Source organism: Lissotriton vulgaris, chromosome 1_1 (assembly GCF_964263255.1).
Source record: "Lissotriton vulgaris chromosome 1_1, aLisVul1.2, whole genome shotgun sequence".
NCBI lineage: Eukaryota > Metazoa > Chordata > Amphibia > Caudata > Salamandridae > Lissotriton > Lissotriton vulgaris.
Window position 1 is genome coordinate 1,059,240,378 of NC_141685.1, and position 27,003 is coordinate 1,059,267,380.

The following is a 27,003-nucleotide window of genomic DNA, read 5'->3' on the forward strand; positions in this document are numbered from 1 at the left end:
GTCTCTGTTCCTCACAGAGTCTGGGTAGTTAGAGGGGGAGCTGGGTAGTTTCCTAGGGTTATAGTGCGATGGCATCTGGTGTTTTGAAGGGTCCATGAAGAAACGGCGGAGTTCTGTGGTGGGCGGGATGAGGGGATGTGGCGGACAGTAAGGGGGTCTGCAAGGACCGAAGGAGAGGGCGAGCAGCCCGGGACGAGAGAGCTGCAACGCGAGGATGTGGATGACGGGGGGGGGGGGGGTTGGTGGGAGTCTGCGATGATCAGGAGCGGGGGAGGGGGTGAGGCTGTGGGGAAAAAGCCATAATTGAATGTTCTGTGAACGTGCATGGGTGAGAAAGTGAGATCTGCCCTCTGTGACTGAAGCCTGCTGTTTGGAGGTAGGGAGGGAGGGCGCGCAGGGAGGCTGAGAGATACCGGAAGAACAAATACATGATTGGAGAAAAGGAGGGAGGAGAGCACGACGAAGAAAACAACAGACATCACGAGAGAGAAAAAGTGGGGAAGACGGAGGAAAAATTGAACCAGGGACGGACCGCCACAAGCTGCGAGGTCTCCGGCTCTGTCACTGCCCTTCTGCTACGACGAATGTTGCCATACCATGCTCTCAGGGCGGAACTGAAGTGCATGGCTGTGATTGCGTGGAGAGAGAGGGGAGGTGCTGGTGTGGGAGGGGGAGGCGGAACTGAAGTGCATGCCTGTGATTGCGTGGAGAGAGAGGGGAGGTGTGGGAGGGGCTTGCATGCGGATTGGGAGAGAAGCCTGATGGGGGCTGGAGAGCCTGGTGGGTGGGCGTGAATGAGAGGAGGACTGGGCTGGGCTTGCATGCGGATTGGGAGAGGAGAGAAGCCTGATGGGGGCGGGAGAGCCTGGTGGGTGGGCGTGAATGAGGGGAGGACTGGGCTGGGCTTGCATGCGGATTGGGAGAGAAGCCTGATGGGGGCGGGAGAGCCTGGTGGGTGGGCGTGAATGAGGGGAGGACTGGGCTGGGCTTGCATGCGATGCGCGTGCATGTTGACGGGCACTGCATGAAAACCGCGGGCTGAAAGCCCTTTGGTTTGACGAGAAAATAGCCGACTTGAATTCTCCCCATTTCCCATTCCTGCGGAATGGTAAAGGCTCGACCTAAAAAGTGATATTCCCCTTCCAAGGGGGGGGAACCATTTTTTCCTTTCATAACAACATTTAAAAACCAGGCGGAGAATTTTACTCCAAAGAAGACTATTTTATTTTACAACAGTAATAGGTATTTCATCGGGGCCCATCGTACACATTTCCCGGATTACAAGTTCTATTTCTTTTTCAGGGGCAGGTGCATACAGAGCAGAATCTTCCTATAATATTAAATACTTGGTAGCACCCTAATTTACTGCAAAGAGTTCCTGGATAAAACTAACCCATTTGAGGTTGTCAATAGCGACAGGGATGGATCCAACTCTGGCTCCACAGCCCTCTGCAACGAGAGTCCAAATAAAACTTGTCCTGCTTTTTAAAATCACTTTCCTAAGTTTTATCCAGAATCTTTTTTTCTCCTCCTTTCTTAACTGAGCCTTCAACAAGTTCCTCTTCTTTTTGTTTTAATAACACTCTGGAATGTCTTTCAGGGGTATAATTCAAATATTGTTCCCAGATTAGAGCGTTTATTTTCACGATTTAACCGGAGGTGGGAACAGGGAACCCGTTTCAGACTTTCTTTGGACTTACTTGTTTTACAGTTTCAGCTAGTTGCTGCATAGGAGTATTAAAACTTTCAATTACTTTTCCTGACCAACCAGACAACTTGTTTAAAGTAGCCTCTAGAGTACCTCTAAAGCCTAAAATTGCACTATAAACTCAATGACTTCCTGCTGTTTCACTATCAAAACTCAGGAACTGGCCATCCAACAACCACGAACTAATAGGAGATGTATTACATTTCGCAATAAGAGTTAGAAGATTATGATCACTGAGAAAAGAATCAGAGACCTTCAAGTCAAAAGGCTTTCGGAGTACAGTAAGAGCCCTGGATATAGCATTGATCCAATTAACCCATTTCTCTTTCCGACTTTAATTTCGTGTAAAGAGTCTTGTGAATTGCACTGCCAAATTTACTTTTAAGCATTCATCGTATTTCACTATACTTTAATGTGAGAAGGTGGCTTGATATATGCGAACTAAAGTGGGCACCTTGTACCAATCCACACAACCCTTATGATATACGAGGTCAAAGAGAACCTTTAGAAAGCTATCCCAGTGGTAGCTGTTGAGAACAGCCTTTAGACTAAATTTTGAAGGAATGGAAAGCTGCTTGTTCTACCAGAATACCACCTCCTGAATGACTAAATGAAGGAGAACCACACAGTAGGTATATAAAATATGTATTTATTAATATAACACTCTACTTTCCTCTACACGAGGATAGAACACAAAGCACACAATACGAGATCAATAGAACAGTTGCAAGTAGCACAATACACAGTGGGGCTCCAGGGGGAGACCAAACCAAATACTAAAATAGTGGTATAACAATCACGACTTGAGACTCAGTGCCTAGTGCAAGCAGAATCGCTGGGACCCCAAGGAACTACCCCAGGCGTTAATACAAGGGACCCACGGAGGATGGGTGCAGTGAGGAAACATGACCACGTGCTCCATACAACTCTATGGAAAAGTCACAGTTGCAAAGTTAAAGTTTAAGGACCCATCTGGGAGGACTTCGAGCAAACCCGTAGGACTTTGTAGAGGCACTCCACACGTGGATACCGTAGTTCCAGAGTTACCTATCCCAGGGGAGCCGGTGCATAGGTCTGAAGTGGTGTCGGAAACATCCGCCGTTATCAATGGAAGCTTGTGAAGAAGTACAGTTGCTATGAAGGTGAAAAGAGTCCAGTGGAATCCAAGCCTGGCTTCTGTAAGGAAGGAACCTGAAAGCCAAGGGGACAGAGTCTGGGTCACTTCAGAGTGACCAGGGGCTCGGTAGACGAATGCCCAACGATGTTGGGTGCTTCAGGTGCGAAGAAGGGAAGCTTGACTCTGCAGGTAACAAGGACCAGGAGACGTCGAGGATGACCAGGAGCTGGATGCGAGCGGTCCCACGAAGGATGTCGAGTGCCGAGGGGTTGGTGTCCAGCTGGAGCACCAACAAGCCTTGGCCAAAGCAACCCATGCCGGAAGTTCAAACAGGTTACGGTGTGGATCAGCAAGGTCCAGGGGACTCACCAAGCAATGGGGAGTCAGGGCACGTCTGGGGCTACCATGAGGACTTCGTCCATAAAGTTCTGGATACAAGCCCATTTGATCACAACTGCTGTGACCAATGTGACTACACGACCAAGCCAACAGAGTGGTGCGGACCCTATTCCCAAAAAAGCACAGATCTTGTGTTTAGTCTACACCGAGGGGACCAATCTCTCCAATTGCCCACATACTCTGCATCCCGCACTAACGGGATCCCGTTCTAGTGATGACGACAGCATCCCATAACATGTTGGGATGCACGAATTACATCAAACTCAACAGGTTCAATAGACACCTTTATGCGCATAAATAAGCTCATTGAAATGTGGCTGCCAATTCCAACAAAAGAATACATGATTTTTGAGATAAAGGACTCAGGAAGCAGCTAGTACAAGTGGAAGGTCGAGTTTTTACAAGACTACCCATGGATCACCCACCAACGGGACCTTGTCTAAAATTCGAGGGCAGTATCCAGCATTGCTTCTTTTGACCTGCGAGGGACATCTCAATAAAGTTTTCTGCATATACGAGTGAAGAACTTGAGAAGTCCCAAAAAATTCAACTATTAAGAAGCCCTTTAGTGTATTGCCCTCATAACTGACAATGCTGACTTATTAGAAAAGTATACACTATTACTTAGTTTGAAACATATAGTGAAAAAATCAGAATACCAAAAATCTAAAAAAACGTGCATTGTATTAAAAAAGCAGTTTATTACAAATCAATAAAATCAATGTTATATAACATCACTACAGTGCCATACATACACATTTAAGTTCAGTTTAAAAAAAAAACAAATTTCCGATACAAATACAGAAAAAACATTTGATTAGATACATTCAATGGTTTATTTTTAATAAACCATTGAATGTATCTAATCAAATGTTTTTTCTGTATAGAATTGTTTGTCCTGATGAAGGTGGTATCGTTATACACCGAAACGCTGCGTCGACAACCCTAACAACTGATTTTTATCTCTGTATTTGTATCGGAATTTTTTTTTTTTTAAACTGAACTTAAATTTGTATGTATGGCACTGTACTGATGTTATATAACATTGATTTTATTGATTTGCTTCTTAATAGTTGGATTTTTTGGGACTTCTCAAGTTCTTCACTTCTATTCCCCTTGTCCCTAATTGGATTACAAAGGAGACCTCCCTTGCCTTTTTACTTTCTGCATATACGAACCACATTAACCAGAATTCGTGGAACAATGGGAACAAACCCGACAGGTCTTAGGAGATACCAACACGTTTCTTATAACAGTTAACACAAGCTTACTGAAATGAGACTATGCAGTTTTACAAAATAATTCAAGAGCATTGAGATACATGACCGAGAAAGCAGCATATGAGATACGGTGCTTTCTCCAACTACATTAACCATGATTACCCGCGAACAAGGAAATACGTGTCTAATGCAAACCAATGCACATTCTGACACCGCTGACTGCAAGCAGCGTTCACGGCTGAAAGAGAGAAGCACTGTTAACGACTCAACGAAGGTAAGAGCCAGGCCCGGAACACTCTTCGAAGTGCCGTTTGTCTGAAGAACAAGCCTTACAAGCAATAGATATCTAAATACATCTCTTCTTGTCCCACGCAGGATAAACTGCGAGCCTTCACTTGGAAAAGATATTACGAACAAGTAAGTTCTGCAGCTGGCATTCATACAATGCATTTGTGTTACCCTTAACAGAGCGAGGCAGTTATTCATGGGCATTACCGTTTCATTACAGGTCCCTACACATAATCCAACGCTTAGAGGTGCCCACAAGATGTGGGTGTAAAGTGAGTACTGGGCATAATAAAATCTCTATTGAGTAGTCTTTTGCACAATGTGGTTTACTGAGGTGTAGTGGGGACATATCCATTTTTGTCAAAGTGGTTGGTCTTGAGCTTTGTTTGTGATTAAATCATTTGGTAGAGCATGCAGTAATGGCAGCCTTTGGTTTGTCTTGATACAGTGTGGGACGTCGAGGTGATTTACTTGGCTCTTCTTCAGTAGGAGGTAAGAAGTGGAAGCGTAAAGATTAGGGGGGTAGAACAATAGGGGATTTAAATGGTGGCCACAAATGTGTTTCTGTTCTCTCCACAACATTGAGGTCCTGATGAGAACTCCTGATGAGAACTCCCTATCGATTGGCGTTTGAAACGTGTAGACCGCTAGTTCGTACACCATAAGATCTCTAAAAAAAAAAATCACATCTGATTGTTCTGAGAAATTTAAATACTAAAAACGTATTTTCTATGGTTTTTGTATATATGAAAAATGTAATGTAAATAGATTTCTGTTCTGTGTGCGAGGGAATGATTGAATGTGGAATGTGGTGACTGAGTGGGAGCAAACATTTTGGAAAGTGTACAGTCATTGTATAAATTGTTTTTGTGTGTAGGATGTAAAAAAAAATTGTACAAATGATATAAACTAATTGACAGATGTTTTTGAGTAACATAATAAAATAATGATTTATTCAGACTGAAGTGGAAGTCTTAGTCCCATGTTTGGTTTAATTCCAATGTGCTGTGATAAATAAGGTGAATTGAACACAACAGTATTGGCAATTGTTCAGTTTAGCATTAGGTCAGTGGCTTGGCCTTGCTGTTGGGAGCCCGTGCCCAGTAGTGTTTTTTCATGTATAGAGCAAAGGCACAAACTAAGGTTCGGACCGAAAGAGGGACGAAGTTACGCCCAGTCGAGGTCCAGCGAAGTCCAAGGTGCCCAGACGGTCGAAGATCAGAGGTTTCTTCTTGTAGATATTTGTCCACATAAATTCTAAAGTCTTACAGCCAGTTAAGCCCCTTTGTACCCACGGGAGAGGGTAGGAGAGATGCAGGGGACCCTCCTAGGGGGAGAGGCAGGACAGAATGGTGGCTACACCCATGTCCTTTGTCCAGTTTTGCGCCAGAGCAGGAACCAATAGCTCCCAGAACTGGTTTAAGCTGATCTTTGCAAAGGGACACCAAATGTGCCCCCAGTGCAGACTTTCAGGATCTCTCAGAGTGCACCCACCCAGCCCCAATACACTAAACCCCTCCTGGGAGGTGGTCACACATCCCTGTGACAGGATGCCTATTGTGATGCCTTACTCTGCTCGAGCAGCAGGAGGGCAGAAATGTGTATCTGGCTGGCACCATCCATTTTGTGCTGTCCGGGTTGAGAAGGCTGGTGTCGGATAGACCAGTGACCCCATGAAGCTCCCTTCTGAAGTGTGAAGGTATGATTCCAAGGTGTTTGATGCCAAACACGATATGTTTCTATGCAGCCGTTTTTTGAGATAGCATTTACCGAAGGTTATAATGCACCTCTACCTATACGTCCGGCTGAGTCACAGACAACCCGGGAGACGATCTCCGAAGGCTGTAGAGGGTCTCTGCTCATGCAGGAGCACCCTCTCACATAAAACCCAGCACCCTGCCTTCAGGATTGTTAAGGGCTGGTGTAGGGGTGACATAGGTTTTAAGTGTAGTGACCATTAGATATAGTGAACCTATATCTAAGGTAAGTGGTGCAAGCACTATCGTGCACAGGTTTCAGTAGCAGACCTAGAGTTCCGTTTTGCATGGCCTCTCATGGGTGGCATAATTCCTGCTATTATGCTTCAGCCCATGGCAGGCCTCTGGGGTACCTATGCCCTGGGTACAGGTGTACCATATACCCAGGGACTGTTAACCCGTTAAGCGCGCCGCAAATTCTGCCCCAGTACGGACGTTCCATTGCGCGGGCGGGATCGGAACAATCAGCGGACGTGCGCAGCACTAGCGGGGTAGTGCATGCGACGTCCGCCGAACGTTCGCAGCACTTAAAGGGTTAAGGGTACCCCAGTATCCAATCTGGAGTGTACCAAAGTACATGTATGTCAATTTAAGGGAGAATGCAGATAGACTGGGGTTCTGATTAGCAGGATCCCAGTCAGACTAGTCAAAACAAGCATTGAAAATCCAATAGGCCTCACCCTCGTTTAAGTTAAAGCAATTCTGTTTGTAATTAGGTGGCTTTTTAGCTTTGCTTTTATTAGTGTTTTTCAAACTTTCATGTACATAACATGCATAAGTATACATATATGTATAGGTATGCCTGAATATTTGTATTTATATAGATATGCAGATGTATATATATTTGTTTATATATGTATGTGTATATATATATATATATATATATATATATATATATATATATATATATATACACACACACACACATATATATATATATATATACACACACACATACATATATATAAATGCATATATATACATATATATTGGCATATGTGTGCAGTTAGAGCGGTAGAGAGAATGGAGAGTGAGTAGTAGAGAGTGAGCAGCAGTGAGCAAGCAGAGAGTGAGCAAGCAGAGAGTGAGCAAGCAGAGAGTGAGCAGGTAGAGAGTGAGCAGGTAGAGCGAGTAGAGAGTGAGTAGTAGAGAGTAGGCGGTCTGTGAAAGAGAAAAGCGTACGTCACAGCCTCAGAGTTTTGATTAGCCATCTTTATCGGCTAGTTTATTCAAATATCAATGGCATTTTGCTTTCATCGACTGCATTATACAGCATGGGGTAATGCCCACTTCATCCACTGGCTGCACTGCACTGATATTTTGACCGATCACGTGTACTGCTTCCTGAGACGGGTGCACTTCCAATTCCAGATTATGTTCCTGTCCCCCTTGGCCACTCCTTTATTTTTGTATTTTGCCAAGAGTAGATCCCTTGGCTTTGCCAATGGTTTTGTATCACGAGAAGAATAAAAGGGCTTGGCCCTCCCTGAATGGGAGCATTACGTTAAGTAACAAACCACACAAAGACAACTACAGATGGCACTAACAGGAACACAAAGCCACGTGCACACGGCTGGGTAAACAGGTGCACACAAGGAGTCATCTTCATCTCGCAATAACAGTTGTAGCAGCTGTAGGGGCGGGGGAACCGAACAGCAGATTAACATGTGGTTTCATTCAGGCCCCGGAAGCGGATGGGTAACAGGACAGCAACAGCCCAAGACCAACCAGAGAAGCCCAGTAGCCGCCCAAAGCACAATGTTTCTTTCCATTGGTACAACAGCGGATGTGCTCTACATACTAATACTGCGGGGGAAGCAAGGGATTACTTCTGCACCGAGACCCGGAGCCTGTGGGCTGCAACACATGTGCAGAGGTCTCCGCCACAATACAGCAGCATGCCGAGAAACGAAGAAGCATCTTCGACATTCACCTCCAAAGCAGCACCGCTCGCGCGCACACCCTCCTCTGCGAGGCAGCTTGCGCGCACCCTCCTGACTGACATCAGCAAACAGTCTCACAATCTATTTTTTTCTGCCAGTGAGCAGAAAAAACGTCAGTAACAGCAGACTTGCAACGCCAAAAGCTAGCCACATGACAGGCATATGGTCGTTAAAGTTCAGTTTTTGCCCACGTTTTCCAGTCACATTCCATCTCGAGAGTGTCCAACACCACCTATGGGGAAGTCAAGCCAAACTCCAACGCCAACTTAGTAGAAGTGTTGTAGTAATGGTGTGGCTCCCCGCCCTCTTGATGCCACCAGAGCCACTTTAGCAAAGATGGCTGCCGTGCCTCTGGTAGAAGAGAAAGGCTCTCAGTGGGCGCGAGGCAGCACAAGAGTCTGGACTGGAATCCAAGCAGTGAGCCTGGTTTGGCCCACGGTCGAGCGTCTGAAAGGCCTGCTGAACGGAGCCTAAGTCTTTTACAAACAGGGCATAGGGGAACATTTATAGAAACAATTAAGTTTTCACTTGTGTTCATGAGGTTTATGGTTCAAGAAAAGTAGGAATTTCCATGGCACTTTAAAAAGGAATCCTGAACTTCTCGTTAGGAATTCCTTGTCCTCGTGGACACTGAAAAGCCTTATTGTCATTTAGTCTTTTAAATTATACAAGCTTGTAATTGCAATAGACAATAGGTTAATGAGATAACAAAGTCTATGACCTGCTGAAGGGTGTTAATACTAGGGCTGTGCGTTTCAAACAGAGAAAGCGCTTGCCAGGCAGCCGCGGTTATGACAGACTTCTCTTTCACAGACGGCCCACTGGGATGGGCTTGTCTGACTTCCTTTTGGTGTAAAAGGTTTCTTATCTTTATGGGGCATGACCCCATTAAGATAAAAACCTTTTACGCCAAAAGAAAGTCAGACGAGCCCATCCAAGTGGGCTGTCTGTAAAAGAGAAAAGTGTACGTTATGAACACCTCTTTCCCAATGGCCAGCCACCGTTTAGCATAAACCGTGATGCAGGCCAATGGGAAAGCGTGGCGGGGCTTAAAGCCCGCTAGAGAACGCTCCCGAGATCATAAAATCTCACTAGCATGACTGCCCATGTGCGCAGTCTTATGCTAGGCTTCGACCTAAACAGTGAGACATCAAGCAAAAAGTGGGGGTAACCATAAGAAGCTAATCCTACTTTCATACATTTACCACAAGTACACCCAGAAAATACTTGTGGTCCAGTACCTAGATTGCCAACTGAGGAGTCAACCCACACTATGAACTTCTCCAGATCATGAAATTGTTGGACATGCTGCTTCAACTTAATGTGCCTCAGATCCCTTGTTGACCATAACTAAGCCTTATACACTTATTGGGTGTATAAGTAAGTCAACATTTTAGGTTTCCTTGGTCTCATGCATCTACCATCAACCAAGTGTAGTTTGGATTAGTACTGCAGATAGATGTAGATGTGCACGGATCTGACAACTGCCTATGCAAGACCAGTGTACAGTAACCTATATAAAGCACTTTGACGCTCTTGGGGTTTGTACATGCTATACAAAACACTTAAAACAGATTTGAAAGTTGGCCTTCAAATGCACTTCCAATATTGAAACAGCTTCCCATAGAATTACTTGCCCTTAGCCTAATTATGCAAGGTGTCCGAACATAAAGAGCTGGAGTAAAGAACTTGTATTCCATGGATGGAATAACTTTTGTGTTAAGTAAGAAAACCACAGAATTGTCGCCTACAGCGGTTTATCCTTTTATCAAAGGCTTGCAGATGTGTGCATGTGAAATGTGTGAGTATCAGACAAGAGTGATCGGTCATTATCCTTCATGTACGGAGCAATTGCTGATTTTTTTTTTGTCAATGCCCCGATAGGCAGTTTCTACTTCCTCTAGTTTCGTTTGTGAAGACATTTGAGAGAGTCTGGTGTTGATACGAGTGTGTTTAATGCTCATTGAAATTGTGGCGCAATGGCTACCAACAGGAGGGAAGCTGGAGTAGCCGATTGGTCTACTGCAAGAGGTTTATACTGTTTGAAGCCAACTAAGCATGTTTCTAGATTAGCTTTTTATGCGCCCCAAGCATGCAAACTGTTAGCCTCCAATCTAGATATAAAATTAGTATTCAAATATGTAATGGGAGAATATGAACTGTATTAAAGACAGAAGCACGCATTAATCTCGCCGGCAAATTGCCGACTAGCATGACATTTGGAATTAAACTATACATACATTTAAAGAGCAAAATGAGCTATTGGTAATATAAAGTGAAATGTATATATTTTTTGTTTTGCATTTGACAGTTTTGGACCTTCCTTGTGTTTCATTTCAAATTGGCTTCTGATTGAGGGAAATACGTTTCTTACAAGCTTTATTTTATTACAGAGACAGCGGAATAGTGTGCAGTGTTTAAGTTTGATTTGGAAGAAGTTCAAGAATGTAACGTGCTCAGGAATGGAAAGGCTCATATCACTGTCTTAGAAGCATTTAAGAGGGAGATTCTGGAATGTGATTGGTGTTTATAGTGCTGTGGACATTCTTCGTTATTCAGTCTTCAGTCTTGTCTATGATCTTTAAAGGCTGCTTCAGTGGAGCAGAATTTAAAAGTTTAAAGCATAATGCTAGTCTTCAAATCTTTAAGAAAAAAATATTTATCCTTTTATCATGTAGTCGAAGAATCGCTATGTACCCCTTAAGCAATCTGTAGGTTTTGCTGGCCACATTCAACAAAATTGCAGCTTGTTACAAACAACTTTGCATTGGGCAGCACGTCAATCGAGTTACATCCCCAAGACCAACATCAAAAAGCTCTTTTAAGCTCGCTTATGCAATATGAATACTCCAGCACAAAACTGGAAAGTTTATAGTAGATTGTCTGGGGTTGTGCATCCGTCTAGACATTTAAACTCGCCCGATTATGTGGTTCACGTTTGAGCCTTTTTAAGGGCTCCTAAGGCAAGAAAGACAAATTGGATCAATTAAATAAAATATATATATTTTTTAAATATGCTCTTCTATTCAGTCATTCCCCCCACCCTTGTCTCATATATATTGCATCACCCAAGGCAATTTCACTGAAACAGAAATTCGTGCAGGTCTTCTTAGAAGAACAGAACAGGAAGAAAAAAAAAGTAAAAGAACTACAGCATGTTTACTCCATTTGTTTAATAGCTTAGTGAAGATCCTGCGAGCAACTGGAGCAAAGTTTATACTCCATGCACTAAACAGTTCCCACCTAGGTTAGTCAACAGTGATAACAGTCCACAGTACAACTGTTCAGAACATTGCAGTCTATCTCGTCTTTAATCGCCAATATCGGGCTATTTATTAATTAGACAACACAAACGTACTCGTTTTACGGACCCTGAGAAAAATGCAAGGCTGAGTGGATCCACCTGGATTTGAACCCTTGACCTTTAGCTGACACAAAGATCTCAAAGATGGATTATCTTACCATCTCGCCCCTTGATACAACCACACAAAATAAACAAGGTTATGCCTATGGAGGTTCTGTGGTCACCTCAAGAAAGCGTTGGGGCTTCCCCGAAATGTCCCCACACGCGGAGATGAAGTCTGCTTTTGCTTACCTTTAGAATAAGGTACTTCTCAGTTTTTAATATCCTTGCGTGTGTGTCAGTTTTCCTGCTCTGGGGATAGAAGAGGCTGTCCTAGCAGCGTATTACTGATGGCCAGTCCAAGGTAGTTTTCAGGGAACGCCAATATCTTTAAGACTGCTCAGTAACTTCAGCACCACTTACTGACACAATTCCAATTCTATTCTGAGTGTCACTCTGGCATTTTACCTGCCATTTTTAGGCCAGGCCTAGGGAAAGTTTATAAAGCTTCATGTAAATCAATAAAAGACACAATTATAGTACATACAAAGAGGAGCTTCGGTTCTGACATCTTTATTCACTGATTTATTCAACTGTCCTTCACATTTTGATTCCTCCCACTACAGCATACGACTCTGGGTTAGTCCACTTCAGCCACTGGCTTCTTGCATTGCGAGGCTTAACGTGCCTGATCACATCTAAACACACATGCATAAACAAAAATAAACGTCAGTATTTTTACCCTTTTTTTTTTGTTAGGAACGCTTGAGTGTTTAAATTAATTTCTTCAAGATAATATGATTTACCGCCAACAAAATTATTTTCCTAATGCCAACAAGAACCTGATTTTACTGGGATATGCATTAAAGCTAAAAAGGGATTCTGTATGTATTCTAGGTACCCCTGCATCTTAAGAACTACCAATACTGCTGTACTAAAATGTATATACACTGGCTATCTTTGAAAAAATATATAAATAATAATATCAAACAAACGGCCCGACATTTAGGCGGTTGTGCAATTTGCTTTTCTTTTTCTTCATATGTGTGCAAAAAGAAAATAATGCACCATCACACCAACTAGACCACGCCCATTACCAATGCTGCTTGTTCTCGAGCTCATGCTAGACATTGTTTTCCTGTTGCGTCTCATCAGCCCCAGCAGAGACCAGCAGTCAGCACATTTCACCATAACCATCACCTCCTCTTCAGCTCACCTCTGAGCACCAAACCCACTCTTTGTGGGAGCACTGAAACAAACCATTTGAAAACACTTTTCTAATGCCACACTTCTGGTGGCCCGCCTGCCCGGCGCTGAGCCACGGTTAAGCGACAAATGCCCTGCATTATGCTTACTTTGGGGCCGAATGATGGGAGATTGGGGACTTGCTACACCCAGAGGGGTCATCAGTCAGGGATGTGAGGCAAACTGGTTGTACAGTCGGTGTCACAGTCATTTTCAGATCGCCCATCAGTAGGCAGCATGTTTTATATGGAAAAGTCTTAATACACAAGGACACTAGCACCCGGCATACCTTTAGATACTCTAGCACGTTAAGAATGAGTACACCTGTGGGGGAAGAGGTCCTGAGCCAGCAGGAAAGGCCCCTAAATCTAAAGCCTTTATAATGATGGCGCTTATGACCAGTCAGCCCATGGAGAGCTTATTCATCAGTGGTGCACTGCAGGCAAACAAAACTCTGCAATGGTGTTATCAAGGACAGTGGTGGTTCAGGTAGTCGCTACCTTTCAACTATTGCTTATTTAGGAATGAACACTGGGTGAAATCAAACAAACGAATGAAAACTATGGAGGGAACCTATCCTGATCCTATGTCTGTGTCGTTCATTTCATGTTTCAAACCCCATTTGATTTTCTCACGCAATGTCAGATAACGTACAAATGCTGCAGGGTGCACACTGTGCGTCTGCTTGTGGAAGCATCTCTAGGCACACTGTGTTATGCAAAGTGTGAATGGAAAGTTACCCCCGTTCTACTGCAAACTATGAAAAGCAGTTTACAGGCCGCATCTCTCAGATTACTGCACACAAAGAAAACCTTGTATATGAAAATAACGTCATACTGCACCTACCCCACCCACTATTTCACAGCCACAAACATCCCAACTGCTTCTCCGTAGGAAACTGCTACCAGTCCCCATTCCCAGAAAAATCGCCCAATGCCCCCTCACTCTAGACCCTCCGAACCATCTCTCCCTCAATAATCCAGCAAGGGAGTCCTAACTAAAGCGATAACCCTTTTCTCCTAGGTCTCACTGTAACAGGCAAATGGCGAAACGCCCGCTATTGACAATTTGTAAACACCTGCAGGTTGTGTTTACTACTACGATACATAGAACCTTTAAGGACCGTGCCCAGTGGGAATCTGTTTGTGCACTTTCCGGGTGCAAGGCAGGCAGAGGTGAGTAAAGTGTCTACTCGGGAAGCCACAAACTACACTCCCCTCCCCCCCAACTTAGAAGAGGCAACTAGAAGGATAGGCAGAGGCAAAGAGCAGTGGGCTAGAAGGGAGTGCTAGTAATGGAGCAGAGGTGAGTGGACTTCAGAGTGGAGGGAGACGCACAACACGGCATAGAAGGCTTGCTTAACCCCTTCCATGCTGATGACGAACCCCAGCCGTCATGCACTAAGGAGCTCGTGTGCTGATGACGGCTGGGGTTCGTCACGGCCCGCCCCTGTTCGTGCTGTTTACAGCACACCAGGGGAATCGCGGCCGCATGGAAAGGGTTAAGAACAATGTTCTAATAGGCTCCTGAGGCGGAAGCCGGGAGTATTTCTGTTCTCTTTATTTGCGCGGCATGCGCCATTTTTAAATTCCACTTCGTTTTTTAGGTCGAGCAGACCTACCCTCAATGCGTGAGCATTGAAGGTGTCTGCTTCAGACCTATTGTGGCCCGTATTTAGGAATGTGGACAGCTACCAGACGCGCGCTTTGACGAGGTCAGATTTCACCTCGGGAGCGAGCGTCTGATAGCTGCGCATTGCAAAGCCCTTGCTCTCAGACAGACACAGGCAGCCCCCACCCCTCTGCATGCACGCACGCACACACACACACAGGCGCGCGCATGCACACGCAGGCATACGGCACACATACAGGCACACATACAGGCACACTATCCCTTACCTCGCATTCTCTCTCAATCACACACAGTCACGCATGCGCACACACATTCCCTCGCGCACACACGCACACACGCGCGCGCACACACTCCCCCCTTCCCTCCCCTCCCCCACAGGCATACACACAGGCACGCACGCACTTCACATCAGCCCTGGGCCCCACTCACCGACTGCGCTCTTCCGGCGGGGCTCCTCTCGCGCTCGCGTCTCCTCTCCTCTTGTAAATCGGGGCTCCCTCAGGTCAGAGGAGCCCCGCAACAGGCGCCACACTCCTTCTCCCCGGCCCCCTCCTGGGGACCCGGGCTACCCCGGACCGGCAGGGCGCTCCATGCGCCGGCAGCTCGCGGACCTCGGGAGGCGGGACTTCCGGTCGGCCGCGAGTGATTGGCTGGCCGGCCAAGAGCTTCCGGGTCGCCGCGGGCAGCGCGGCGGCACCCTATAATATGAACTGGTTTTATATGTACCTGATTTTATATACACCAAATGGTGTCCAGTGGTCAAATTTCTTTTTTTTTCCACGGTGACGCGCTAGATCGTTGTCACATGGACCAGTTCGGAAGAGTGATCGTCGATGTTTTGAAATATATTACACAGCCTGCTATTGGGGTTAAGAATTGCGTCACTTTTACCTCCTCTGAGCATGTATATAAGCGTGGTGGATGAAAGCCAGATGTTTAAAATCATTCTTTATGTGTGCAATTTGTTTCCGGCCGATGAATGCCTTTTTATTGCATGCTATAACTGCTGTGTTACTGTCGACAATGCAGCACCTCGTGTTTAGCTTTGCAGCATTAGCGCCTTGAGGCCTGGTGTGTGAATCGGGTCCACATGCACTCAGTGGCTTCAAACCGACTCCGTCGACACACTGATACATTACATGTAACAGGTCTCACCAACAGACTAAGTTCAAACCGAGCCTGCTGACGCCCTTCGAGATTTTAAGCAAACTCTCTACCACGCTTTTTTTTACCAATCTTTTTATTCCTCTCAGAGGTTTTAAGAAATGTTGGCCCACCAGGGCCCACGCCATGACAGATCTTCCAGAGATCCATATGTGATCTTTACAGATACAATTAATTAAATTAGATCAGTTTATTAACTCCTCTTTGATCCTGAATTGTGGGTCCAATTTAGGACACCTCCGATTCAAACCAAACCTTCTTTCACGTCGTGAAATGTTAAAGCAAACCCACCAATGCCCAGTGAGGATTCAAAATACACGACCACACGGTGATGAGTTCTATTTTAAGTCTTCCTGACACAGTGACTTTACAATCGGTACAACTTTCTTTCTCATTCCGATTATCACAATGACATGAACCACGGGCCAGTATTTCCGTGAGCTTTTGTAAATCAAGTCATTGTCATCCCATGAGTGCTTGAAGTAAGCTCAATGGCACACTGTGAGATTCTAAATCAACCCTACACAAATCTGTCAGTGAGATTTTAAAATAATCCCGCTGCCAACTGGAGATTTTAACCGAGTTCTATTTTAAAATGCTTCTTTTTACTGCCCTCTTTTCAGGCCCCCTCTCTTATGAGACTGTCCAGAAAAGAGTGGTTCCTCACAAGCCTGCAGCGTCAACTGTAAAGGACACATCTTTTGAACATATGGCCGAGGGAGGGTTTCTGCATTGAAGTGTGACTTTTAAGGAAACACCTCTCCCCTGCCTTGCCCATAAAATACCCTTTAACGTTTTTTAAGACATGTGGCTCACAGAAAGACCTATTTTTTAAAAAGCAGAACAGTAGTGAACTCAATTAATAAGCCAAAAAACAAAGGAAACCACATACAAATTATTTAGATAAATATTGTGACATGTAAACAATATTGATTGAAACAAAATAGTCTTACAATAACTTATTTAAGTATTTTTACTGAAAAAAATTAAAAGCCATTGTTATTTGTAATATCAATACACGTAAATACAATACATATTGCATTACAAATGCTATAGGTGTCACATTTGCAAAAGTTATAACTATTGGCATTGTAAATGACAAAGCTATTAATTTAGCTATATTCAAAAACAAAACATAAATAAAACATTTGTCATTTACAATACCAATAGCTCAAACTTTCCTAATGCGAGACCTATTGCATTGCAAATGCTTGTTAAAAGTTGCTCACCTCACTTCTCAGCCGATTAGGTGCTGGACTTGGGAGGTATAACATGCACGCACGTGGTCTACCGCAGGAGCGGGCAGACATATTGGGCAGGCATCACAGGAAGCGCGTTAGTGGTTGGCTCCTCGGGGATTACAAAAGAGGATGCCAACGCGGATGCGCCGAAGGCAAGCCTGTCTGCACCCATAGGCCAGAGATGCTGCCCCCACTCAGGTAAATAATAGTCATCACACCCTTATATGTTATTCAGCTGCATTCCTGCGGGCTATTAGAGCGCTTGAACTTACCAAGAATCAAAACCACATTAATTGTACCCAGAAGTTTCCCATTACCCTAGAAGGTCCGGTAACGTGTAAGCTTCGTCAATTTCATACGGAACCACAAGCAGAGGTTTCTTTTCCTGTTAGGAAGGTCCCAGATCCAATCACTATGGGACTAAAAAACATATTGTGCAATGCAAGGTCTCTTGCAGGACTATCCTTTTGAAATCTGGGACATGATTGTCTCACATTCTCCTGCACTATGTTTTTTTACGGAAACATGGCTGAATCCCTCCAACCACCCCATGATAAACTTGGCGATCCCTGAAAACTATAAATGTATCCATCTGGACAGGGAGGAGAAAACAGGAGGAGCCATAGCCATTGCCTTCCAGAATCACCTCATAGTGAATGTTGTTTCTACAGTAAAAAATGACAAATGAATGTTTGGATTTGGGAATCTTTAAGGTCACCATATCCCCCACGGATAGCTGGCACGGTGCCTTAATTTATCGGCCCCCAGGATTCAGAGCCAATTTCACTGACCTTTTTGTCGAACACATAGCTCTACATGCGCTTGCGGCAAATAAGCTTCTTCTGCTAGGGGACTTTAATTTTCATGGGGAAAACTCTTCCAAACCCGAGGTTAATAAACTTTTTTCCTCTTTGTAATTAATGGGACTTACACAAAGAGTGGAAGGACCTACACACCGAGCTGGTCACCTATTAAATCTGGTGTTTACCAACTATGACCAACTGAGCTGTGGCCTCCCTGACCCCCTTACATGGACTGATCATTCTATGATCACTTTTTTTATCCATCAGAGCCGCCAAAGGAATGTGGAATCATATCAGGAAAAAACAAGAACAGTGTAGACCATGGCGTAATCTCGCCTTAGAAGCTTTCAATTAGGTTTACTCCTTGGAACCAGTAAATAGCATCATGGAGGCTCCCAAAAAGTTGGAGGCTTTTAACGGTGCATTAGAATCTGCTTTTGATGAGACTATACACAAAAAATATTGCACCGCTCAACAGCGGATCACGACTCCCTGGTATACAGAGGAGCCTCAGAGAGAAAAAGCCATATCTAGGCGTTTGGAAAGAACCTGGCGGGCTAGCAAGCTCCATCAAAATAGATTACTGTAAAGACAGTCTCTGGCCAGATATCATTGAACCTAAAAGCAGCAAGACGTATGTTCATTATTAAGCAGATAGAACAGGGCAGCAACTCCTCGAAAACCCTGTTTAGTATAGTCAGAGATTTCACATCCCCTAAAGTTTGTAGGCAGTCTCCAAAGGAGTCTCAGGATTTATGCAAGTCCCTGGTGACCTATTTTCAGGATAAGATATCCAGAATCTATGATAACTTTCCTTTGATAGCTCCTTCAGTTTCTGAAACCCTGACCAAACTCTAGGACAGGCGAAAGGTAACAAACAGCTCCTTGGAGAGCTTTGAACCGACCACTATTGAAGAGGTCTCAAAAGGCCTTTCCAATATAAAATCAGGGTCACCAAATGATTTGTGTCCTCCAAAAATCATGGCTCTTCTAGCGACGAGTTGTACTCCTGCAATCTGCTTTATATTAACTGGTACCCTTCCCCCTACATGGAAAGAGGCGTTTGTTCGCCCTATAATAAAGAAACCTACAGGGGACCCATCAATCCTTAGCAACTACCGGCCCATTTCCCTATTACCACTCTTGGGGAAACTGCTGGAAAGCATTATCTACAAATGAGCTCCTACTTGGAAATCAATGAAATCCTGGATCCATCACAATCGGGATTTCGACCAGGTTTCAGCACTGAAACCCCTATTCTGGCAGTGACAGATTCTCTCAGACAGACAATAGATTTGTGGGGCTCTGTGATACTGATTCTTCTAGATCTCTCTGCAGCTTTTGTTACCATCTCCCACACAAAGCTGGCAGAGAGACTATCCTCATGTGGTATCGCAGGGACAGCCCTGAAGTGGTTACAACATTTTTTGACTGTGAGAACTCAAACTGTGATGTTAGGACCCTATACCTCTGCTAAAAATTTTCTGGAGAAGGGTGTCCTGCAAGGCTCTAGTATGAGTCCTACTCATATATATATATATATACTAATATGTGCAGATATTTGATTTAGGCACTATGCCGTAATTGATTTCAGCGCGTTTTCTGACCCTATGGTTTGCTTTTGTTGTTTCCATGTAATTTCAATTTATGGCACTTTGTCGTGACTTCTCATGTTACTTTACATGTTACTCAACCGCAACCATCTTTAATTATGCAGCGCTGTTTAAATCTTGTTTTGCTTGACACTTCCCAGACTTGTTTCCTTATCACATTGCATTGTGTTATCTTTAACATGTAATTTCCCATGTGGTACATACTGTTTCTCATGTGTGCTATACATGTTGTATAATGTATACACTGTTGCTTTATTTATTCTCCTGTTTTTTTATTTTTTTGGCGTTTTCTTTCCCCAATCAAGCCCCTCCCACTTGTTGTATATATATCCCCACTTTTACGAGTGCTTTTGTGTGATCAAGCTCCCCAGTGGAGTGAAACGCGTTACCTCAAAATAAATGTTTTGAACCTGCTACTCACCTGAGTTGGATTATTGGAGAGCTTCACTTGCCTGTCTGCTGTGGCGCTGCGAGGTCTGCACCCTGCTGCTGCCTGTCATCCATTGACAGGCGGGGATTTATATATATATATATATATATATATATATATATATATATATATATATATCCCCTCTGGCAAGGATAGACGAGCAGCTGGGTTTCGAGATCATCTCATACGCAGATGATATGCAGCTTATGTTCACTATTAGAGCAAACCCAGAGCTAGAGAAAATCCGTTTTGCCATCGGCATGAAGGCGATCTCCGATTAGATGACAAGAAACTGCCTTCAATTAAATCCAGAAAAAACAGATTATGTTAATGGGAAAAGCCTCGGACATTTGGTCAGGCGATTGGTGGCCCGTCCAATTAAGCTCTGCTCCCACCCCCAAACTCTCAGTAAATAAAATTGAACCGGACATTGACCATGAAGGACCACATTGCGGCCATGACCAGCTCATGCTACTATAGCCTATGACTCCTTCAAAAAATACTCCCATTCATGCCTACCCTTCATCATTGGACATTAGTGCAGGCTATGGTAACTAATCGTTTGGACTACGGCAATGCTTTGCTGGCAGAGGTGGGAGACTCTCCTGGCTAAATTACAAGTGGTCCAGAACACAGCAGGAAGAATGATCCTAAAACGTCCTGCAGGATCTCCTTCGATTCCGCTGCTCAGAGAACTACACTGGTTATCTGTGAAAAAGAGATCCTTTTTCAAATCTGTTGTTTAACCTATAATCCCTTGAACAACAGAGGTCCTCTCTATTTACAAAGAAAACTTCTCAAATACTGTCCCTCTAGGAGACTCAGATCTAGCTCACTGGGTCTTCTTCAGGTTCCTCGAATTTGTCTCCCCAGACCGGGGGCAGAGCCTTCTCCTATCTTGCCCCAAGATACAGGAACCACCTCCCAGAGGCGCTGCGAGCAATCTCTAGTTAAGTCATTTTTATAAAACAGCTGAAAGCCTTTTTGTTTTAATCTACTCTCCAGTCCTCTTCTGTGCTCCCTCTGCGCAGGATCCTATTCTTCTAGGTAGCGCCGAGATGCCCCAGGGTGAGTTGAGCGCTTTATAAACCAATTAACATAACAACAACATAACATAACCCGGTCCCCAGAGGAGAGGTAAGTGCCCTACTTTCAGACCCTACTCAAGAAAACGGTTTCTGAATATGAACAGAACTTCTCAATAGAAACTCCTTACACACGCAGAAGTTATTCTGAAAATCTGACAATGCCAGGGTCGGACTGGTTGGTCCATATGGCAATCAGGCAGTACCCGACTGGTCTGACAGGTCAGTGTGTGGGCCGGATTTTTGGCTGTTTGTGGGCCTGTTCTTTGGTCTGCTGTTCCCGTTTTTACTGCGGATTCCCTGATATTAAAACAAATATTGCCTGCAGCAAGCTCAAATCCATGCAGTATCCCATACCTTACAAAATACCTATATGAAACTTGTTACAAATTCAATACGCCCCACTCAGCAAACAAAGCACACTTGTATAGTTCCCAATTCACTAATGGGGGGGGGGGGGGGGGGGGGCTTTTATTTTTGGGCCAAGGCCAATTTTCTATCCGCCCCTGGACATGTCCCTGTTAACTAAAACGAGACACTTGGTGAACCTGAGTACATGGTGGGAGGCGTATGTAGGGTGGCAGGGAGCGACTGCAGGGGGCGTGGGGAGGAGGGTGGAAGGGGTGGTGACCTTTCTGCTGGCACCTCAGGTCACAACCATTTCATTCCACCACAGTATACTAATTAGGCGGCGAAAGGGCCGCTCATCTCAAAAGAAAGCGCCCCTGCATAGATCATATTATGACAGAGAGGGGGGCGTGTTAACAGCCTACAGATACATAGGAGGGGAGGGGGTTGGCAGTGACTAACACCTTCACAAGTGACATTCCTCCTTCCCCCAGTGACTTTCTGGTGACACTGTGCCTCACCCGGGCTTCCTTCCTGTGGCAGGGCAGGGAGTGTGCGAGGTCTGTAGTGCACAAACATCAGTGTGTGTCTAAAACAACAAACTCTTATCTGCGGAAGGACATGAAACCTCTTGAGGTCATTGGGGTTCTCTCAACTACACCGCGCCACTCAAAATTGTTCTTAAAACCCTTTCCTAACACCCGACCTTCCATACGAACAGCACAGACGAACGTTAATGGCAGTGCCCTTCGTACAAACTGTACTTCACTTTCCAAACTCGGCACCTTCCGTACAAATTGCAGCTAAAGTATTAGACGGCACAGTTCATCAAAAGTGACCCGAAGCACTTTATAGCTAGAACCTTAAATAGAAACTATAACAAAGCACTTTACTGAAGGAGCCTAAAATAAGTGTATTTAAAGAGTATCATAAATAGTATATTTAATAGAAATTGTACGTAAGCACTTTTCTTAAAGACCCCATCAAGTCAACTCAACCGATGCACTTTACATAGTGTACCCTTTTTGCAAGTTATACTTAAAGCACTTTAATACAAACTGTACGACATGACTTTGGAAATCTTACCAACTGGACCAAAATATACTACAGGCAGTGTATTTTCTACAACATGTACCAAAGCACTTTAGACACCACCTTTCAAGAGGCACCCAAGCATTTTACAGTGTCCCCCATTGTATGGTTCCGAGTTAACTGCTCCCATTGGCGGACGCTCTTTCTCGCACTTGAACCGTAAACTGTGGAAAACCCTGCCTGAGCTTCACCGCGAGAAGCTAGCCACTGGTGACTGGCCACTAGCCACCTAACACAAACATCTGAGAACCAGGTTGTTCTGATCGCTTCTCAATCCACAAGCTCCTCCTACCTTCTATGCCAAAGCGCTGGGAAACCATTTTTGGGTAGCTATGAGCTATTCAAGATCGAATAAAATTCAAAAATAATAAATGATCAATATGTGCTAGGCTAGATGCGAGGCTCTCAAAATACAACAACAATGAAAGCACTGTATTTACAATGACGTGCCCAGGATGAGAGGCCAAATCGGATACAGGCAGGGTCACTGGACAAATGCGATTGCACGCTGTAAACATGAACTTGCCACATATTTCAGTTGCATAGTTGCCACATCTTGACAAAAACGTTTCTAGCTCCAGCAAATCAAAAGTTAGTAAAACAATGCCACACCAGTCACTTTACAAATGTGAATGTGTCACCTTTAACCTGCTAATAATTAGCCAGTCTAAGAGGTGAATATGTTGACCACATGTGCGAGCACCCCTACTTAATGTACTGGCTTTTATTTTCAGAAATAAACAAAAACTGTAAAATGTTAAATGCAATCCAAACAGGGCAGGCAGTACTATTGTCTGCCTTGATTGTTTTTCAAAACCAGCAAATACAAATTCTTATTCACATTGCAGACAGTATACCCAAAGATGCAAAGATGATGTAATTCCAACCAGGGCTCGGTCTTCAAAAGATTCAGAAATGTCTTGAGGTCACATGTGCTCAATGCTAATGTACATTCTAGTGAGTAGTTTATATATCCAATAACACATGTACTACACTGTTCCGTAGAGCTGATTTTGATGGAAAGATGTGCATCATAACTTGTTTTTCCTAGCTGCACAATTTAGCCAAGTCTAAACCAGTGGCCCTAGATATAAAGCACAGCAACTTCAATATTGCAAACGGTAAGCCACAAAACCCAACCATCTATCCACCTGTCACTGGAGCACCTGAACAGATCATACAAACACCAAGAAGCGATCTAGTTCAGTTAGCCCCTATATAAATGCCTGTAGATTATAGAAGGTATACAAATGGAGAAGTGTGGCTCAATGGTTAGAGCGGCAGACCCTGATGTAGAGGTCTAGCCCGGGACCAGGGTTCAATTCCCGCCTCGGCGGGTCTTGGGCTCAATTTCCGTGGACCTGATAATTCTCGCCTCGGTGCCTATTCTAATCATGGGTCCCACTCTGCAACTCTGGGCAATAGCTTGCTTAATCTCCACAACGGCCCCAACAACGCTAGGATGCCTGGCTTCACCTTGGGGGTGCCCAGGAGTGGGCACTTCACAGGGAAAAGCCAGGAAGGGCTCCACAGCGGTATGCGTACAAACGCCTGAGATACCCCTTCGGGGGTCGATTCAGGCGCTGTACAAATACTACTACATTTACAATAGAAGAGGAGGGGTGAAATAATACACACAACATGGGATAGGGAGGAGAAAAGTGATATGGAGGAAAGGAAGAGGAGAAAACGAGGGGGTTGAAAGGAATGCCGGGAGGTTGTAGGAGGAGAACAAGTTATTTGAACAGAATGTAAGGAAAGGCAGGTTATATGGGAAAAAAATAATGTGAGATGCAAATGATTAAGGGATGGGCGGGCAAGAGTCAGTGAGTACTGATAGAAAGGGGACAAGAAACACTAAATGAGGAAACAGCGCAATAGTCCGTCTTTCTAACGGGCAATGTATGTATCCACTGTTGATGAAAAGAGACAGCATAGAGCTGACTCAGTAGAAAGCTAGATTAATATTTTAATCTAGGCTTCTCCAACGAGTAACTCGCTAGTTACTGGAAGCTCTCCCGCAGCCTGTTAGTAGATCTCCTGCGTGCAGCCTACCCTACTAAAATAGAAGCTTTTACTTAGTTGAAATAATATGTATACCAAACTTAATAGTGGTTATTTGAAGGGGAAAATATGTGTATTTTCAGAACTCATAGGATAATGGTTGAAGAAAAATTGCAACATTTCCAAAATATATTTAAAAGTGATACATGATGGCACTTGGGAGACTCATAACTATTAGGTTTGTGCCAGAGCAATGCAGCTATGGTTATGTGTTGCCAATATAGTAATTTACAAATGGACAAAATCGTATTTAAAGTTACTGCTGGCACCCTGCTCGACTCACTGGTGTGATCATTGCTAGTGATTTTTATATGGCGGCTACCAATGTAATCTAGCCTGATGTGGTCACTATTCGAAAACTGATGATTTCCTTCGCACATAACTATCTCTTATCCCAAACAGGTTGAAGACCCCGGATTTAAACATAATTGCATAGCTAAAACACAACATTGAGAAGTGTGCTTTTTGAAACGGGTATAGAAAAAAAGGGTCGTAAATAAACTTGGGAGCTCTGAAGTAGAGGCAGAGAGAGGATCGGCTGGGCGGCTCAGGGTAAAGCTGGAGACCAAGTGAGTGTAGTATACTGTACCTAGAGGGGGCAGTCCGGATGGGGCAGGTAGGGCACGGGGAGTTTTTGATTGGTTAACCTGGCTTTGGGAGAGTGGTGCTCTTACAAGAGAAAGTAAAATGAGAGACACAGACTTACCGTCATGGCGGGGGTAGGGGCGCCCCCGTCTGTCCCTTTCCAGGCTCCTCTTGCCTCCGCCAACTTCACAGGGCTAGAAAGAGGGTAATATTCCGAAGGGGCGGAGGAAAGGCAAAGGGAGAAGCGTGAACTTCACAGTGATTCTCCCTTCGCCCCTAAAAGAGCTTTAGGCCTAAAAACTACACTTTTCCCTCCTCCCTCTTTACTTTCGGCCTTTTTTTTTTTCTTTTACTTTTTTGAACTTCCTGGGAGGGGCCGAACTGCCAATGGGAGCCGTGAGGTGGGCCGGCAAGGAAATAAAAAAAAATAAAGCAGGAAAATGAGCACAAAATGGTTCAGGGGCCTGGCAGCCAATGAGAGAGGGGCGTGCTGGGGCGACGCAGCCAATGGGAAGAGGAAGGGGCGGAAAAAGAGGAGCTAATTGGAGGAGGAAAGGGGCAGACAGCCAATGTGAGGAATCCGCTCTGGAAAGGGCGGAAGGAGCGTCCCGAGCGCAGGAGTGCGACTGGCAGCCAATGGGAGGAGACCGTGTTTTTTCTATGGACCGCCCCGTTCGTCTGGGAGGACCACCCTAGGAATGTAACGCAGGTGACTCCCTCCTGCTGTACAAACAAGGTGGGTGGGGGAGGGGAGAAGCCTGAAGGGCAGGTGTCATTTTCTCTGTAAATAACCCCTCCTTAATGATGCCCCTCCTTCCACCCAACCACACCCATCAGCGCTCCTATCAAAGACTGTGCACTCAGCTAGTGGGGTGAGCAGAGGGTTAATGTGCCTGCTGCAGGGCAAGAGATCATGTGGTTATCGGAACCCACTAGTTACCGAGGCATACCCTAGTAAATTAACGTGGTGTGTAAATATTTCTACTGTGTGGCTCATGTGCAATCTGAGGTCGATACGTTCCAAACCATTTAGGATAGCTCTGTGGGTTATTGTGACAAATGTGCAGCCAGTGGGGGACAGATTACAGGTTCAATATCATAGCTCAGTGGATTGATGTATCTGCTGCAGTAATCATGTGTCACCTGGTGGAGGTTGTAGTGTTATGGTGTGTACACGTTCTAGTGTTCCTGTGTAATGTAACACACTCTACACCCACCCATCACAGACGTCATGGTGTCACATGACGCTGCCAATAAAAGAGGCTGAGCGCACGTGCTCAGGACCTTTCCTACCACTCATTCCTGGTGTCCGTGTCCATCCTTGCTGCGCCTATCATGAGGGCCCAGGGCCCATACTTTCAATCATTACGATGGCGACGAGGTCGGTAGTGAAACCCATGCGTGCCACTACCCTACACTGAGGAAAAAGGGGAGAGAGTTGCCCGCCTGAAGGGGCATCCCCCGCAGCAAGGTGCAGCGAGCCGAGAAGCCGGTGAGCACGTCGGAGCCCAGCAGCCACCGAGAGGCGAACAGCAAGCCGACCGAAGCCACCCGCGTCAGCCGCCACCTACATGAGCCACGAGGAATGAGCGGACCGCCCAGAGCCCACCTGAGACGGCCGCAAGGCAAGAACCCCACCAGAGTGGTGCACGCGCCGGGCGGAGTCCACCCGCCACGACCGCGACGCAGCATCTGGCCTGCCGGCCGAAGGTGAGCCCCTGGGGCGAAGTGCCCAACATTAACTGTGCCAGTAAACAAGCAGGACCAGCGGAGCCTACCCGCGGCCTGCCCGAGTCATCCCTTGCCCCCGCCGCGTGTGTAACGGAAGCGGCGGGGCCCAGAGTAAGCCACAGCGTGAAGGGAAGGCGGCCGGACCCGAAAATTAACAATAGCAACGAGGGGGAGGGAGCGGAGTAGCTAACCGCC

General features: G+C 45.1%; 1 protein-coding gene across 2 annotated transcripts in view; it reads right to left on the minus strand.

Annotated features, from left to right (window-relative positions):
* TRIOBP (TRIO and F-actin binding protein) overlaps positions 1 to 27,003 on the minus strand; it is a 525,566-nt gene that overhangs the window by 183,653 nt on the left and 314,910 nt on the right. The window contains exon 1 of one of the 2 annotated variants that reach the window (XM_086962956.1): positions 25,199 to 25,454. The exons of the other annotated variant lie outside the window; for it this stretch is intronic. Coding sequence (XP_086819082.1) covers positions 25,199 to 25,204 — 6 coding nt within the window. The 5' untranslated portion in view covers positions 25,205 to 25,454. Of the gene's footprint in view, positions 1 to 25,198; positions 25,455 to 27,003 lie in introns of those variants that run through there. 2 annotated transcript variants of the gene reach the window in all.